This window comes from Phodopus roborovskii, unplaced genomic scaffold (assembly GCF_943737965.1).
Source record: "Phodopus roborovskii unplaced genomic scaffold, PHOROB, whole genome shotgun sequence".
Taxonomy (NCBI): Eukaryota; Metazoa; Chordata; class Mammalia; order Rodentia; family Cricetidae; genus Phodopus; species Phodopus roborovskii.
The window spans coordinates 10,432,475-10,450,788 of NW_026126408.1; the positions used below are offsets into that span (position 1 = coordinate 10,432,475).

Below are 18,314 nucleotides of genomic sequence, written 5' to 3' on the forward strand. Positions count from 1 at the left end.
ACAAGTGAAACCAAGGTCTTTATTATTTTTCTCCTACCAAATGATACCTCTCGCCCTCCACTTTCCCATCAATATGACCATAATAAGAGAGCCAAAATGAAAGAGAACAAGAAAGACAAAAAAGTAAAGTTAAAGAAACTCCCCACTTGAAATGAAGGAGGGACTGACCTGGAAAGCAGACCAATATCAGTTCCTTGGAATTTGCTAACTTACCCTCCCTCACAAAGCCCTGAGATAACAGGACACCAAGAATTTACACTGCCCCTCTTTTCTTGTGAGTCAGCAGGTGGTGAATAGGGTCCTTAAGAAACAAAGAGATAACTGTACCTCCAGTTTGCCCAGACAAGATTAATTAGCACACCCTGAGGCCCCAAGGTCTGTTGACCCTAATATCGAGACCATCCGGCCTCAAAGGGTCACGTACTCAATGGGCAGAGGGTCCCACCCCCTCCCTAAGCTTGTGGGTTTTGCCTTTAAAAACACCTGTGCCCAGGGGATGGGGCTTCTCTCTAGCCTGTGTGCTGAAGAAGCCCGTTTGCACAAATGTTTCCTGTTCATTAAAGCCTCTTACATGTTGCAGCAACTGGACTGGACATTGAGTTCTTGGGGGTACCGAATGAAACTGGGAGACTCCTCATTCTGAGGGTCTTACAGTATGGAGTTGGAATTCATGTGTCCAAGTATGATTTTTTTTTTTTAACAATGCCTAGACTCCCAGTACTATGAAGCTATAATTCATTCCAAGGCATCCTGAGTGCCCCCTACTCATGCTTGACTACACGAAACCTGTAGCTTTAGTCTCCACACACACAGCAGACACACCAGACAACTGCACAACAGAGTTCTCTCATTTTGAAAATGGCTCTCTTTTAATGTGCCTTTTTTTTTTTTTTTTTTTTTTTTTTTAAGCGTCATACACCAGCTCCAGCCAAGCTGGACCTTGTGTAAATCCTCTTACCTCAGCCCTCCGGAGTGTTGGAATCACAGGTGTTGTTAGTCTTATTTCATTATTTACTGAGACAGGATTTAAAGAAGGCTGGGAAAGATAGTTTACTGGGTAAAGTTTTTACCACCAAACATGAGAACCTGATTTGATCTCCACCGCTGATATCAAAAGACAACACAAGAGCCTGCACTTGTACTTCCAGCACCGGAGAGGTGGAAATAAGAGAATACTTGAAGCTCTCTGGCCAGTCAACTGGCCTAATCAGTAAGAGACCCTATCTCAAAAACATGGCTGGAGGCTCCTGAGAAATGACACTGCAACTTAGTTTCTGGCCTCAACAGGCAGCACTGCATTGAACACATGCACAAAGGAAAGCAGGGGGAGGAGGGGCACCTTGTAAGTCAGGACTGAAATTATCCTGCTTCAACCTAAGTGACAAAGACAATATCACACCTAGTTCCCTCAAAGCTCTTTATCTTTCACTTGCTCAATATAGTCAAATATACATGTCATAAAAAAAAAAGGTTACAAACACTACAATAGTTGCTATTTTAGATGGAACCTTTCCTCCTTTATATTTGTAATTATAATCTATATAAATAAAGTTGGCCGAAAATTTAGTTCCATAAAAGAGCACCTGCCAGTGTGTACAAGGCTCTAGGTGACCCTCATCTCCACAAAACTAAAAACATAAGACAAAGAAAACAAACACTAAATTTCATCATTTATAATTACCCAAATTCTTGCTCCTACATCAAAGCAACCACTTAGGAACAGATTTTGAGGAATATTTGCATGTGCAAGTAGGTACACACCTCCTTTACTTTCCCATATCAACCTGTGTAAAGTAATCTCATCTTTGTTGATGATGGCCTCGTAGTATAGTATAAGCTATACAACTTGTTTTACCAGCCTTCTACTTAAGGACTTTTATTTTATCAATTATTTGGTTTGTCAGTATATACAAAGCCATGATGCACAATGAATACTTAATAGCTAACAGATCTTTAGGGGAAAAACATTTCTAAATATATATAATTCTGGCTCAAAGGTATATATGTACTGATATGAACTTCATTTGTAGTGGCCATCATCATTATATACTATTTCTACAGAGGTCAGGGTATGGAGGTTTTTGGTACTATTACTTACTTGGTCTATTCCCGTATAGGAACAAATTTCTTATTATTGTCATCCTATAAAAATCTAGCAACGCTCCTTTATTGCACCTTTTTCTCTAGACTTCACCTTGTGACTCTCATGAGTATTATGCAGAAGAAACAGGTTGCTCCCTCTAGATTTTAGTGGGATTATAAATGGGATTACATTTTAAATTTATGAATAATTCATCTGAAAAGAATTCACAGCATTCTCCTTTTGGTCTTAGCAGTAACAAAAATGATAACCATAATTATATGTTGAGAGCACAATATACTAGAACTATATATTTATTTTAATACAGCCTCATTGATGGGAGATGTCATTCTGTAAATATGTTTCTCATACTGGTTAATGAATAAAGCACTGTTGGCCAATAGGAAAGCAAGAGAGGGACTAGGAGACAAGGAAGAAAGAGGAAGTAGGAAGAAGGAGTCAAGATGGAGAATCTGGAGAGAACAGGATGCCAGCTGTCTCTCCGGTAAGATAAAACCACGTAGAAATACATAGATTAACAGAAATGGGCTAATACTTAAGACAGAGCTAGCCGATAAGAAACAAGTAACTGGCCAACAGAATTATATCAAATACACAGTCTTGGTGTGTTAATTGGGGCTGGCGCAGCAGCGGGACAAGACCAGTGGCAGGAGGAAAACCTTACTCCTTACATCTCATGCTAAGTATCATGTCTTCATTTCATATATAAAGAAATTAAGGTTCTACTGGATTAAGCACCTTGTTCTAGGTTACAACAATGAAACTGCGTAGCTGAGGTTCTCTTCCATTTAATCTAACATGGGTCCACACCTGAACTGAAGTGTAATAAAATAATTTAAAACAAGGTGGTTTTTGTTTGTTTGTCTGTTTGATATTCAACTGTTCCTTTCAACTGAACTTTATTTTTCTTCTCTTAAGCTTTGCATATTAATTATTCAGTTAATTCCTAGGTAAACTTAGTTGCTATTTTAAATTATCCTCTCTAACCATTCTATTTCTAACTTACTGTGATTAATATAAAAGAAAGCTACCAATTTTAGACCATTACATTTGCAAGTGCCTACCTTATAGAATCCTCTAATTGTCTAGTTGGTACCATACATTTTCCAAAAGCAATGATATCACAATCAATATTATAATCTTAACAGGTCCTTTACAATACTTAATTCCCTAAATGTCTAAATCAATCTTGTATGCCTTAATAACAGTCTATCTTTTTTATTTTTACTGCTTAAGTGAGGCCTGTCTTCAGCACTCTGTATTTGAAAGGCTATGGCTACTGTTTTTGACAGTCTCTCAGCTTTCCTATGCTTGAAACAGTAAGATATTTCACCTATGACACTGGCTAGGCTGAGTGCTTTTATAAAACTTTTTCAACATCCTCATCCACAGTCAGAGTCTCTCTTTTCTGTGGTTAAATTTGGTAATCTTTACTTTCCTAGTACATCATTTGGATTTTCTTTAAGTAACAGGGAATAAATTTTTCTCATATGCAGAAGGAAAAGTATGAGTAAACATAAGAGTAAATGTTATTGGAAAAAACTCACAGCTAGGATGTATCAAACTAGGAGTAAAATACTGGTATACAGGGTTTATGTTAGGACCACAGGCTTTAGAGAAAAACCTTTAAACAATGCTTTGTAAGAAATAATATTCATAACCAAAGAACTGTGAATAAAAGCAAATTAAGTTGATACCACTATAAACTGTTTAACAACTTGTATTTCCTTCTGTAAATGTCCCCTCTGAGAATGACTTTCAGTTAAATAACTACAGCACAGTTATCAACTATTTATAAACACCACCTCACCAGTTACACAAGCCATATAAAAATGAGCAAGCCATCCAAGTACAAAGTGACATTCATCTTATTTAATGAAAACATCAATATCCTGGTGAGCATGCTATCAGACACCAGCTACTGACGAGGCTGAGATCAGGTGTTCCAAACCAGTCTGAGCAAGTGAGCAAATCACTGTTCAAAAATGAAGGAAGGCCTAGGGAGTTGGCTCTGTAGTCAAGTGCTTGCCAAATAAGCCAAGAACATGAGTTCAAATCACCAGAACCCATGCAAACACTGAGTGGGCATGGTAGCCCACATTTAATACCAGCTTCAAAAGGCAGAGACAAGGGATCCCCAAAGCAAACTGGCTAGCAAGATTATCTATATTGACAATCTCTGGGTCTGGTTGAGAGATCCTAGCTCATTGAGTAATGGCGAAGTACTACCCAGGACATATTCCAACATCAGTCTCAGGACAACCATGGCCGCACATAGGCAAACACGAATGCAAACACAGACATGAAAATGGAAAAAGACAAAAAGTGGGGGGATCTAATGATCTCTCACTATGTGGACACTGTGCAAAAGATACAGAAATGGTTACAACATAAGCCCAAAACTTCTATTTCCCTAACGCTTCTCTGATTCCAGAATAATATTTGTAACATATTTTTGGTTGTATATAAACACATCAGCAAATGGAAACAGCCCCACCTAGAATCTTGCTTTCACAAGCCATATGAAGTTCAGAAGAATTGAAAATCAAGAAAAAGACTAAACTACAAATACAAATATCCAGTTTAATTACTATCACTATTCTATCATACATCAAAGCCTGACATCTCACCTAAACATTATTGCCCTTCCTATGATGAAGCTAAGTAAAGACAGTCTACAACATTTCTGAAAACACAACTTTGAAAAGGGGATGTAACAGGACAGAAATGTTTTTCTTTCTTTTCTTTTTCTATAAGACATCACATTTTCAGAAGTGAAGTATCATGGGGGGGGGGAACGCACAATGAACTCATTTTTTGGAGCATTATATGCTGTACTAACATAGGAATATTAATAAAAGTTAATGTTCACCATCCTCTGAAAAAGCCCTAGCTTTCACATTATGTGCACGCCAGCAAGACAAGCGTACCTGTGCACAGGATTCCTCGGGTGTTTTGGCACTGACTGAGTAAAGTGCTGGGAGGTCAAGCCGATGCACAGAGAACCTTTCCAGTGTGTGCAGAAGTGCTGGAGCAAGGTGCGAAGTCTGACCTGAGCCTCGTTCTCCAGACAGCAATAATCGAGGCCTGTAAGAGGTTGGCTGATGGTATGGTGACCTGTAGACACAAGCATGATGTAAAAATTATATGTTTTGAATACTAATATGCATGGGTCAGCAGGGAAAATAATTGTGTAAAAGTATCACACTTCAGATTCATAAAACCTATTAATTTTTGTGTAGTCATATTTTTTATTATTCATAACTCTAAATATGGACTATCTCTGACTGTAGTAATAACCAAGATATATAAGTATAAAAGTCAAGAAAGAAAAATTCAGCAATTTTTCATTCTCTCACATTATATATGAATGTACAAGACTGTATCATTTAGGTATTAGCTGAACGGGAAGGATCCCAACAAAGAAATATATCTGGGACAAAGAGAAACCTACAAAGGAAAAAAATGTAGATCTGAAAATTATTACAGGTATAAGACTTAGAACAGAAATGATTAAACCTGGGCATGGTGACTCTCTCTCTCTCATAATCCTGGTGCTTAAGCGTATTAAGTCTGAAGCCAGGCTGAACTAAATAGTGAATTTTGGTTGCCTAAGCTACTACCCTACCCCGCCAACCACCAAATCAATGTGGTAAAAATGCTAAATTTTAAGTCGTGTATTTTCTAACTGCTATATTCTAGGCCTCCCCATAAAGTCAACTTGAAACATAATTAGTATTATAAGAACAAAAGGTAGAGAAATTAGCAGGTGATTATATCATGAAGAGTTTTTAAGCTACACATGGTGGCCCATGCATTTAGTCCCTGGGTTGAGGAGACACATGGGCAGATCTCTGTGAGTTTAAGATCAGCCTGGCCTACAAAATGAGTTCCACAACAGACAGGACTTACACACAGAAACCCTGTCTCAAAAATAAATAATAAAGCAGATCTACACATTGCAATACTGTAAACTCTAAGACAATGCACAAAACATGAAGAAAAATAAAAACACAAAGAAAATGGAGAAAACTGCTACCTCTAACGGAAGTGTTAAAGCACTAAATACAAAAGAATTACTGGTGGTATTAGAACTTACCAGCAAAGAAAAAAGACGACAGAAAAACCAGTAGATTTACTAACTATGCCACATTACCAACGTAAAAAGCAAACAATAAAAAGGGATTCTACTAACAACTACAAAAACAATATAAAAGGTAACACACTAGCAAATAATCTTACCAAGAAGCATGATATTCAGTCATACTAGAACTTTATTAATGTACAAAAATGCCAATTTTAAACCAATTTTTACTAAACATTTATGCTTTATTTTATATATTTGATAAATTCTAATTTAAAAAAATCTACAGAATTTTGGAGGGAGAAAATTAAAACTTACTTTCAACATTACCTAAAATAATGAGACATTAAGAAATCTTGGGAAAATATGCTAATTTAGACCACTCAAACATTTTGGTAACAACCACTTCATATAGATATCTTCCTCATATAGATATCTTCCTCAGTCGTATAGCTTTTAGAGTCTCACTATTGCAGCCCATGAGAGTTTCCAACTCACAATCTTGCTGCTTCATTTCACTTTCAAGTTCTGGGATTATAGATGTGAGCCATCACATATGGCTTCAATTATCATGAAAATTCTAGGATATGTATAGTTTCATTTTATTAAGGAAATGAAGAAACCAAAGCTCAGAGCAATTAGGTGTAAGATTGTACAAAACAGGAGCAGAGTTCAAATTCTCATTCAGAGGCTCAAGATATAGCTAGCTCAGTGCAGTGTTTAACTAACATGCAAAAGGCCCAGGATTTGAACACTAAAGACACAAATCTAACAAACAAAACAGTCCCTCCCACTCAGGTCTATATGGCTGCAAAACCCAGGTTCAAGCCACATTAAGAAATGACATACAAAAATGAAAGCATATTATTATAAAATAACAACTAACAAAAAAATGGATATACAAAAGAAAAGAAACAAAAGAATGGACTGGGAAATTAATCAGTACACTGCTTGGCATACAAGGATGAGGAACAAAGTTCACGCCCTAGAAGTGAGTTTGGGATCACAGCACCAGGTGGTGGGATCAGGAAAATCCCTGTGGCTCACTGACCAGTCAGCAAGCTCCAAATCAATAAGAAACCTTGTTTAAAAAAAAAAAAAAAAAAAAAGCAGAGTAAATGGCTTTTGAGAGTGATGCTGAAGGATGTCCTCTGACCTCTAAGCATTTGCATCCACATGACCATATACACAAAACCACAGAAGGATAAAACAGGCATTCCAGAAAACAAATCACATTAATTGAAGAATTTGATATAAGAAAAGCAGCTCATGGGGCTGGCAAGATGGCTCAGTGATTAAGAGCATATATTGCTCTTACAGAGGAACAGGCTTCAATTCCTAGCCCATCATGGTAGCTCACAACCACCTTTAACTCCAGATCCAGGCAATCTGAAGGCCTCTTCCAACTTTCACGGGCACAAGGCACACGTGGTACAAAGACATACACATAGGCAAAACATACACATAAAGATACAAATCTAAAAAAAATTTAAAAGGAAAAGAAGCAGCACCACAAATATAATAAAGATGGATTTTAAGTTTCCAAATACAGAGCATTCAAAGCCTCAGTTCACTGCATTAAGGGAAAAAAAGTAGAGCCTAAAAGAAAAGACCGCATGTGTGTGTGTGTGTGTGTGTGTGTGTGTGTGTGTGTGTGTGTGTGTGTGTGTGTGTGTTTTCATGTTTATTTTTGTATATAAGTGATGTGTGGGTGTGAACATATAGGGCCAGAAGACAATGTCAGGTTCCTAACTTACCTTCTTTTATCACTTTCTACCACCAAAACTGAAAACTCATCATTTCAGGCAGGTTGGCTAGCCAGCAGGCTCTCAAAATCTGCCTGTTTCCTTTTAATGCCAGGTTTACAGGTATACATAGCCACATCTGGCTTAAAAATATATATATATATAATTTCTGTCAATGCCCAACATTGACAGAGATAAGAATGGCTCAAAATTAACAAAAGTATAAAAAGACAGCACTCGAAACATTGGTAGTGGAAAAGTAAAGTGGCACAATCTTTCTAGAAAACAATTTAGCAACTTACATGAAAGGTTTTAAACAAAAATACCCTTTTAAACAGATCTGCTTTTAAAATTTACTTCAGTTATGAATTGGATAATGGGGTAAAAGCCTAGGAAGATATCTAGGTTAGTGCTGTTACAAATGATCACTGAAAACTTGTTTTATAAATTCTATAAAGGGTAGGACATCTAAACATTTACATATTATGTAGTGTTAGATTTTGTTTCAGACAGGGCTTCTCTATGTAGTTCTAGCTGTTCTAGAGTTCACTATGTAGAACATACTGAACTCAGAGGTCCTCCTGCCTCTGCCTCTCAAGTACTGATTAAAGGCATGTAATATGTACCACCAGGCCCAGCTTTTAAAAAAAAAAAAAAATTTATGTAGCTTTTAAATTGTGTGTGTACTATGTGTGAATGAGTATGTGTGTATTTGTGCATGAATGTACGTGTGCCCATCCATCTTGCTTTATGAGAGAATCTCACAATGAGTACTAAGGCTTGGTATTAAGCTTGGGTAAACATGTAGAGAGCCCCATGATATTGCCCACCTCTATTTCCCCAGGGCTGAGATCACAAGTGCATGCTGCCATGTCCAGCATTTTCCATGTGTGCTACAGATCAAAACTCAGATCCCATGCTTGCAGGCAATAGCTTTCCCAACTGAGTCATCAACATTAAATATATCTTAACATGGAATTACATTCCCAGAATAATGAATTTCAGAAGTAAGTTGCAGAGCTGGGGATGTGGTTCAGATGTTAAAAACCAAACACTTGCTGCTTTACCAGATGACCTGAGTTCAGCTACCAGCACCCAAGTCAGGAGGTTCACAACTGCATGAAACTACAGCTCAGGAGATCTGATGTTCTCTTCTGGTTTTTGCAGACATCCAAATATATGTGGTATGTGTATACATACATACACATATACATACACATACATACATACATACATACATACATACATACACACACACACAATAAATGAATAAAGACATTTTAAAAGCAAGTTACATTCACTTGTGGGAAGAAATAATGCATAAGTCTAATCATATGCATAAAGAGAACATGAAAATATAGTCAACAAATATTACCTTCAGCTGCTAAGGGTGTAATTTTTACTTTCTTCTTTATTACTTGAATTTTCTACAGCATAGATCATCTTTCTAATCAGAAAAAACAAAACTATTTCTTTGTAAAACCTTGGAAAGTTTCTAATCTACAATGTCAATATAAATCATATATAAATATATATCTTCCAGGGTGCTAACTTACTGACCTACTGACATCCTTAAATTTAAAAACAGATTTTCAGTACTGTTTTGGGAGACAATTCCCAGAAACCTGCCAACAGGGTCCCAGCCAGCTTGACTGCAGAGCCACATTGCACCAGGCTTTCTTCTTACCACCACCATTGACCCAGCATAGTAACACATGCTACTCAAACCAAAACCAAACAAACAATTCTATATATATATACTCCTTGCTAAAGGCCTTTATTTTCAGCTGCATGCTACTTGAAAATATCATATGGTCAAGTCACCCAACTAAAATATGACTACCAGCCAATTAAGCTAAATGCATATATTATGCATGTATGCATGTATGTATGCACATATGTATGTATATGTGTACACACACACAGACTTGGAAGGCTGAGATAAGAAGACCTCTGCAAGTTTGTGGTCAATTTGGGGCTAAATGGTGAATTCAAGACCATCCGAGGCTATACAGCAAAACTTTATCTAAAAATAAACAAAATAACAAATAAATATAATAATAAATGAGTATGACATGAAACTAACAGCAGAGCCTTAGCCTACAATCCACTAGAAAAGGACTTCTGACCTTTCAAGTTTACAGATGCTTAAACCTCATAATTCATAAAATGATACCGCAAATACATGGTTTATGTATATAGCACATAGTATATATAGTTTGCAGCAAGTTATAAGATATCACCAGACCTTCATTATCACGTGAACATCATCTGTGACTACACATCCTGTAAAGCTTTCCTGCACTTCCCAGCAGAAATTTAACTTTCATGGAACATATAACAACCTTTGCCAATGCCAGCTACAAAAAATTTCTTCAGACTAAAAAGTAAGTTGTATTTAACTCTTTCTCATGCTTTTAGCATCAAGTATAAGTCCTAGGATACTAAGGACAAACAGAAAATGTTTTGAAACAGTAACCAAAGAGATAAACTACTGAATATTAGTGAAGCACTTGGGCTGGAGATGGGAAGATCAAAAGATAAAGATTAGCTTCAACTACATGGTGTATTTAAGGCCTCCTGCCTTAGAAGAATGGGAGAAAGGTTTGTTCTACAAAACAACAATTTAATTGAGAAACTCGAATAGCTTGTGTAAAGGGAGCTGAAATGAAACCCATTATTTTAGGAAAGCAGAAATAAACCAATAAGCTAGACCAAAGGCACACATTAATCCAGTAGCAGAATAATCCTAACCCCCCCCCACCAAAAAAAAATCAAACATAGCTGTGGAAACCAGTTTACTAACAACAGAGTCTATTTTGTGTTCCTTTATTGGCAGGCTTTATCTTGCAACACTTTCAAGACTTCTGATAATTTATCACTCGCTAATGCATAATTCAAAAAACTAAAATTGTTTTAAAAACCTAAGCAAGACAGGATAGGCAGGTAAAGGGCAGAAAAAATATTCAGTTTATTCAATTTGCCTGTAATTATCAACAAAACTGATTCACAAAATTCTAGACTAGTTTAAGAAACTTCCCTGCAAGCAGAAAGAGGACACAGAAACAAAAAAAAAAAAAAAAAAAAAAAAGAAAAGAAAAGAAAGAAAGAAAGAAAGAAGAAAAAGAAACTTCCTAATGAGAAGCATGATAAACAGAAAGGTTTAACAATGCATATAAATACAGTCAAACCAACTTTCATCACAATCTACAAGGGGGAAGGCTTAACTTGTTCAAAATACTTTAAAGCGTTCATGCTCTCCCCTGAAAAAATGAAATAATAAAAAATAAAAAAAAAAAATTTTTAAAAAAAAAACACATAATTCAGCCAAACATTTTGATTGACACACATCTATGATTCCCACACTTGGAAGGTTGAGGTACCACAAGTTTGAGGCAAGCCAGGACAAACTACAAAGTGAGTTAGAAGCCAGCCTAAGGTACAAAGAGATACATAATGCAATCTCCTGAACATAGAGGCTTAAACTTACCTGACTTAAACTTTAGTGTCCTTTAACTATGGTACAAATTATGTAATGATACTACTTTATCTTAATTTGAAATCACAATTGCATGAAAAGTGTTTACTCACTGTAGTTTACAACAAAAGCTGCCATACACTAATAATAAAAAGATTAAAGCAGGTAGAAAAACAATAACATTCAAATTTAGAAGTGTAAACTAATGCTGTATTAAGCAGACACAGTACACTTTCTAGAATTGTGTGCAAAGAAAAAAGACTATAACCACCAATAAACTGCACTGTGTTCTAAATGTAAGGTTAAAAAAGGCCAGAAGGAAATCTAATATAAATTACTCACATTGTAAAGTGAAGATACGGTTTAGTTATAGCAGCAACTGTCGATGGTTTCTTTGGTGATCCTGAGTGACAACTTGTCTCAAAAATTGATAACGTATTCTCATCTTCACTATCATCTAAAATTAGAGTTTCTATATCTGTCAAAAGAAAAACACAAGAATTATGAGTCTTATAAATTTGTGTAATAAAATGCTTAAAATGGGGTTTAAATCAAGTGGTATCAGTTAATATATTATCTAGCAAAAATATAGATTAATCAAGCAAATTGATGAAATGGTAGCATTTTAAATATTTATAAATGTTAAGTAAGTAACATGATTCTATCACCCTGATAGGTTATTCACATTTACTTAAAACTGTAATTTGGGAGACTTTGCTGACTTAATGGTCTGGGAAAGAAATGGTGCCATCATAAAACTCGTCCTGTGAGTTCAATCTTGACATATCCCACGCAATTTCATATCCCATTCAATTAATAAGGCAGGGAGCAAAGGCCAGTTCTTACAAAAGCAACAGTAAACAAACTGACCTGTACTTTTTAAATTATATCATGTTTCAAGCAAAAACCTGCCTAATTAAGATGACATTAGGGTGTGGAGAGTATTTTTATCCCAGCACTTGGCATGCAGAAGCAGGTGGGTCTCTGGGAGTTTGAAGCCCAGGCTGGTCTATTTAGCAAGGTCCATGCAAGCAAATGCTACTTACTGGAACCCTTTCTAAAAAATAAAGAAAAAAAAAAAAAAAAAAAAAAAAATTGAGAGACCTGAAGAGATGCCTCAGGAATTAAGAATAGTTGCTATTCTTCTGGAGGACCAGGGTTCAGTTCCTAGCACCCATTTGTCAAGTAGCCAATAGCCACTTGAATTCTAGCACCAGAGGATCAAATGCCTTCTTCTGGCCTACATATAGCATATACTCACACAGACACATAAATCTTTTTTTTCTTCAATATTTATTATATGTACAGTATTCCTCTTGCATGTATGTCTGCATGCCAAAAGAGGGCACCAGATCTCATTACAGATGGTTTTGAGCCACCATGTAGTTGTTGGGAATTGAACCTCTGGAAGACTAGCTGGTGTTCTTAACCACTGAGCCATCTCTCCAGCACTGTTGTGAGATATCTGATTGCACTGTGTAAAGATATGTCACTGTGATTGGTTTAATAAAAGGCTAAATGGCCAATAGCTAGGCAGGAGGTATAGCAGGGGCTTCTGGACAGAGAGAACTCTGGGAAGAAGAATGGTGGGTGGAGCTGCCAGCTGGAAACAGAGGGAACAAGACATGCAGAAAGAGAGGTAAAAGCCATAAGTCATGTAGCAACTTGTAGATAAATAGAAATGGGTTAATTTAAGTTATAAGAGTTAGAGAGGCAAGCCTAAGCTATAGGCTGAGCTTTCATCATTAATAGTAAGACTCTGTGTCATGATCTGTAGAAAGCTTGCATCACAGCCCCTATTAAAATAAATCTTTTAAAAAAAGAAAAGAAGCATGCTGATCCTGCTGAGGCCCTAACCTTAGTCCCCAGCACCTACAACAAGCAGCTCACAACTGCCTGTAACTTGAGCTTGTGGTGATATCTTGCTTGTACAATAAAGCCAGTCTGAGGGTCAGAGAATGGAGATTGCCACTAGCTAACCATAGAGGTGTGGAGGTCTGAATAGACAGACAGGAAATGAGTTAGCTAGGCAGACACAAGCTATAAGCAGGGAGAACAGGAAATCACTATCTTGTCTGCTCAGATGCTAAGGAGGTAAGTATAGCAGTGGTTTGCTCCTTCTCTCTGATCTCTCAGCATTTTCCTCCATATCCAACTCTGGGTTTTTATTACTTAAACCAATTAAGAACTCCATTTACATAAGCTCCATGGAGATCCAACACCTCTGGCCTCTGCAGAAACCTGCCTTCAAGTGCACATACCCACATATAACCAACCACTTATTTAAAAAATAAAATAAGTCTTGGTGGCGCACGCCTTTAATCCCAGCACTTGGCAGGCAGAGGCTGGCCGATCTCTGTGAGTTCCAGGCCAGTCTGGACTTCAGAACTAATTCCAGGACAGGCTCCAAAGCAACACAGAGAAACACTGTGTCAAGAAACAAAAATAAATAATAAAGTAAGCCTTTAATAAACACACACACATAGAGAGTTAATAAAACATACACATAGAGTTTAATAAAAACACACACATAGAAAGTCAGTGTCCACTCAGAGTTAAAAGTGCATGCAATCAAGGAGCATTAATTAGTCCCTCCAAGGGCCTGAAGGTAACCACTTAATGAACTAACTATAATTAAAATTTCCACTAAAAACACAACACACATGTGTCTATCAAAAGTGCCAATTTAGTACATGAATGCAGTGCTCTATGTGCAGAAGATTAAAAAAAAAAACTGGAATTGGCAGAAATCAGCTGTGGTCACAAGTGCAGCACTGTGTTCTCAGCTGATCAGAACACTGGGACTGGAAGGACACTTGAGCCCAGGAGCTCAAAGTCAGTCTGGGTAACATAGCAAGATCCTATGTCAAGGGTCTAAGGAAAAGGAAGAGAAAGGGAGGGAAGGGAAGAGGAAATAAGTCATCACTTTCAAAAAAATAAGATACAGGACTAGGGACTTGCCCCAGGGGTTAAAGTGCCTGCCATGAGTTCAACCTGCAGAACCCACATAAATAGCAAGTGGGTATGGAAGGAATCCCTCCTATAATCCCAGCCTTGGAAAACAGAAACAAAATCCACAGGGCAAGATGGCTAGCAAAACTAGACAATCTCTAGTTTGGCTGGGACTCTGCATCAATGAATTAGGTAGAAGTAAAATTAAGCATGATTCCTGACAGCAACTGCATACTTCCACAAGAACACACACCAACATGTATTGCACCCACTTACAGAACATATACATGCCAACACACACATGAAAATGGAAAACGTTTTAAAAGTTAGACATTTAGGAAAACTAATAGTTTCAAATTAATGTGGGAAATAACTGAAAATATTTTGAGTGATAATGTCACAAACAAGGAAAAAAACAAGTGTAAGGAAAAATATTGAAGAATAAAACAAACCAGAAAATACACATAAAGTAGAGAAAACAAGTATTTATTTGAATAAAATTTAGTTGTCTTCTACTAATATATACCATTTGCTTTTAATGGTTGGAAGTAAAGCATACTTTATACTTATGAAAATAAAGTATATGAAAAAGTAACAATTTCATAAAATGGAAATTTTCAAGCTGAGAAGAGACTACCAAAATCTCTCAGAATAAATGGAGTTTCTTTTTTATGTGAAAAGTTTTAGGTAAAAACACATTGGACAAGCACACACACAAACTATAGTAGAGAGCCTTAGGCATGATCAAGGATAATTGCTCACATCCTACCTGACAAGAAATTTAGGGAGCAAAGTATTCTATGCAGTATTTTATGCAACATTTTCCTTTACAAAATAATACTGCAGTTTGGAGCTGGAGAACTGGCTCAGGTTAAGAGCACTCAGAGGTTAAGAGCTCTTCCAGGGGGCCTGAGTTCAATTTCCAGCAACCACGTGGTGGATCACAACCATCTATAATGGGATCTGATGCCCTCTTTGGCATAAAGTCAGAAATGCAGATAGAGCACCAAACACATAAAATAAATAAATCTTAAAAAATAATTACAGTATCTTAAAAATGTATTTATAATGACAAACTGAATAATATTCGCCAGCCCCTCTTCGGTAAGAATACTTAGATTAATAGAAATGGATTAATACTTAAGACAGAGCTAGCAGATAAGAAACAAGTAATTGGCCAACAGAATTGTATCTAATATAGGGTCTTTGTGTGTTAATTGGGGCTGGCGCGGCAGTGAGACAAGACCAGCGGCAGGCGGAAAAAACTACTCACTTGTAACAGAAATCATTCACTTGATATTCATTAAATAACGAAAAATTTTGATATATTATAATTCTGTGAACAATTTTCTATTTGGTATAAACTATACCCCAAATAAAGAGGAAATTAAAATAATCAAAATACATTATTTCATACCAGGCACACACCTATAATCTCAGGACTTGGTAGGCAGAGGCAGGCATCTCTGTGAGTTGTAAGTCCCAGGCCAGCCAGGGCTACATAGTTGAGACCCTGTCTTAAACAAACAAACAAAACTCTCACTACTTCCCCTTCAAACTTAATAGTTCTTACTTGATTTTAACATAAACCTAAATTTCTTTCTTTTTCTTTTCCTATTAGACAAGGTTTCATGTAGTCATGCTGGCCTTACCCACCAAATGCAGATAAGGATGACCTCAAACTCCTGATCTTGCTTCCTCCACCTCTCCGGTACTGGGATAACTGGTATGCAGCACCATGTCCAACTTACACAGGACTGAGAACTGAATGAGGACTTCATACAAGCTAGACAAGCATGCTTCTTCAATGACATATCTACAGCATAAATTTCTATTCTCTTTCTCTCCCCTACCCCCCACCAGGAAAATGGGTGGTTCTTTTTTAAATGGCACTCCAATTTTATCTTGGGTCCAAAGTCTAATTAATCTTGAAGGTTAATTAAATTTAAAATCATAAACAATCAGATTGAAATTTACTCCCTTACCAACAGTTTATATTTTAATCAGCACAACACACTCAAGAGTGCTGTGTCAATAACATCAAAACATTTGATGAACTGAATCCACAGAAGCATTATAACAATGCAGGCCCAAAGCATGAACCATGCAGGCAAGCTCCTTGAGTTGGAGTTTGCTCAAATCTTACTAAGTGACCTAACATAACCCAAATTACTTTTCAAAGTGCCTAATCTTCTCCTCTGTACATGGATGGGGTAACTAACTAACAGGATTGTGGTATGAATTAATGAACGGTAATTTGTACAAGCAATTTATAATAAATGTAAGCTATTATTTATTACTATAGTCAACTTTCTACTTATATTAATACTCCTATATTAATATGGTTACACATAAGAGATAGAAACATTCACTAAACAACCACCATATATGGGCAATATGAAAGTTCTGAAATAACTAATCTTATGAAGTAACTTCTTTTTTCTTATTTTCACACTATAAAAAAAGTAGTTTATAGTACCTTCTTTCTTGTCGTTCTGGCTAATTTCTGCATGAGGAAATACTTTATGCAGAACTGCTAAGATGTTGTTGAAGCTTCTTTCTAACAATGGCCTTATAATGGGGGACAGCGCCTGTCCTGAAGACATCACAGCACGTTGGGAAGCAGGCACGATGTTCTGCATCGCATGGTAAAAGTCTTGGGCATTGAGCACTATAGAGGAAACATCCAGCTGCAGTTTATGACTGCTAGCATAGATCTGTGGGTAACGCCTCCGAAGGGCAATCAGGGCAGCTTCAGTACACAGGGCCTTGATGTCAGCTCCACAGTAGCCTAATGCACAAAAGGAGAAAAGTAACAGAGTTACATTAATTGTTCCAAGTACCTTTATGGTTTATTAATACATATATCTCTATCTAAAATAATAACACAAGTCAGCGAAATTAAAAGTAACACTTTAAAATCACCTGACAAAAATGTTCACTTACTAGTAAGTACTTAAGGCTGAAAATGTTTTTAGTTTTTTAAATTAACAAAAACATAAAAACTAACAATAGAAATGCAAGAAAGTCCTGTACTGTGTGTCAGAAACCACTAGTTACAGTGCACAGCTTTCTTCAAGGCAAATTCCCAAACAACTATAGTTTCATTTCAATCTTTCATCACTATTCTTAATCAGTACTTAAACCTAACACTCTACCACTGGCACACACTTTTAGTCTGACTCTTTGATTTTACTGAAACAAAAATCTCCCTAAATTGCCCAGGCTGGCCTTAAACTTGTGATCCTCCTGCCCTGGACTTGCAAGTACCTGTGATTACAGCTGTATGTCACCACTCCTGGCTTATTTTTTCTAATATTACTAACTCCTAAACACATGAAAGAATGGTACAAAGATGTGTACAAGTTTAAAAAACAAAAAAAAACTCGTATTTGCTATCAAATCTGAGAATAGTGCAACAGTAGTTAACATGAACTACCCAAAACACTGTAATTCACCCAACAACTGCAAAGGCATTAAAGGGATTAAGAAAATAAACAAAACAAAAACTCTACAGTTTTTCCACACTGACTTTCATTATATATACATTTAATCCTAAAAAATATATACTTTAAAAAAAAAAAGCATGATCTACTAAAAGCTCCTGTCACAAAAGAATAAAAAAAAAAAGGGGGGGAGATGGGGAACCTTAAGATTAACCACAAACTGGCTTTTCCTATCAGCAATTAAATTCACTTGGTCACATTTATCAGTAAAGCCAGCAGGGGGAGCCATTTGAACAAGTTATAGAACAGTGTGCCTAAAATCTTTCTCTCTACACTTCATGTTGACCTTATGCATCTTACAAATACCAAAAAGATATTGGCAATTACCAAAAAAAAAATATCTGACAAGTTAGAGTGGAAAATTTTGTCTGTGAGAATTTGCCTTCAAAATTGAACAGATTAAGCATAAATATTATAACAATCTACTTCCCAAATAATTCTTCAAAAC

General features: G+C 36.5%; 1 protein-coding gene across 3 annotated transcripts in view; it reads right to left on the reverse strand.

Annotated features, from left to right (window-relative positions):
- Positions 1 to 18,314, reverse strand: part of Atad2b (ATPase family AAA domain containing 2B) — a 134,207-nt gene that overhangs the window by 49,995 nt on the left and 65,898 nt on the right. For all 3 annotated transcript variants that reach the window (XM_051181697.1, XM_051181696.1, XM_051181695.1), the window contains exons 16-18: positions 16,840 to 17,151; positions 11,751 to 11,886; positions 5,032 to 5,218 (exon numbers count right to left, since the gene is read on the reverse strand). In XM_051181697.1, the coding sequence (XP_051037654.1) occupies positions 5,032 to 5,218; positions 11,751 to 11,886; positions 16,840 to 17,151 (635 nt within the window). The remainder of the gene's footprint in view (positions 1 to 5,031; positions 5,219 to 11,750; positions 11,887 to 16,839; positions 17,152 to 18,314) is intronic.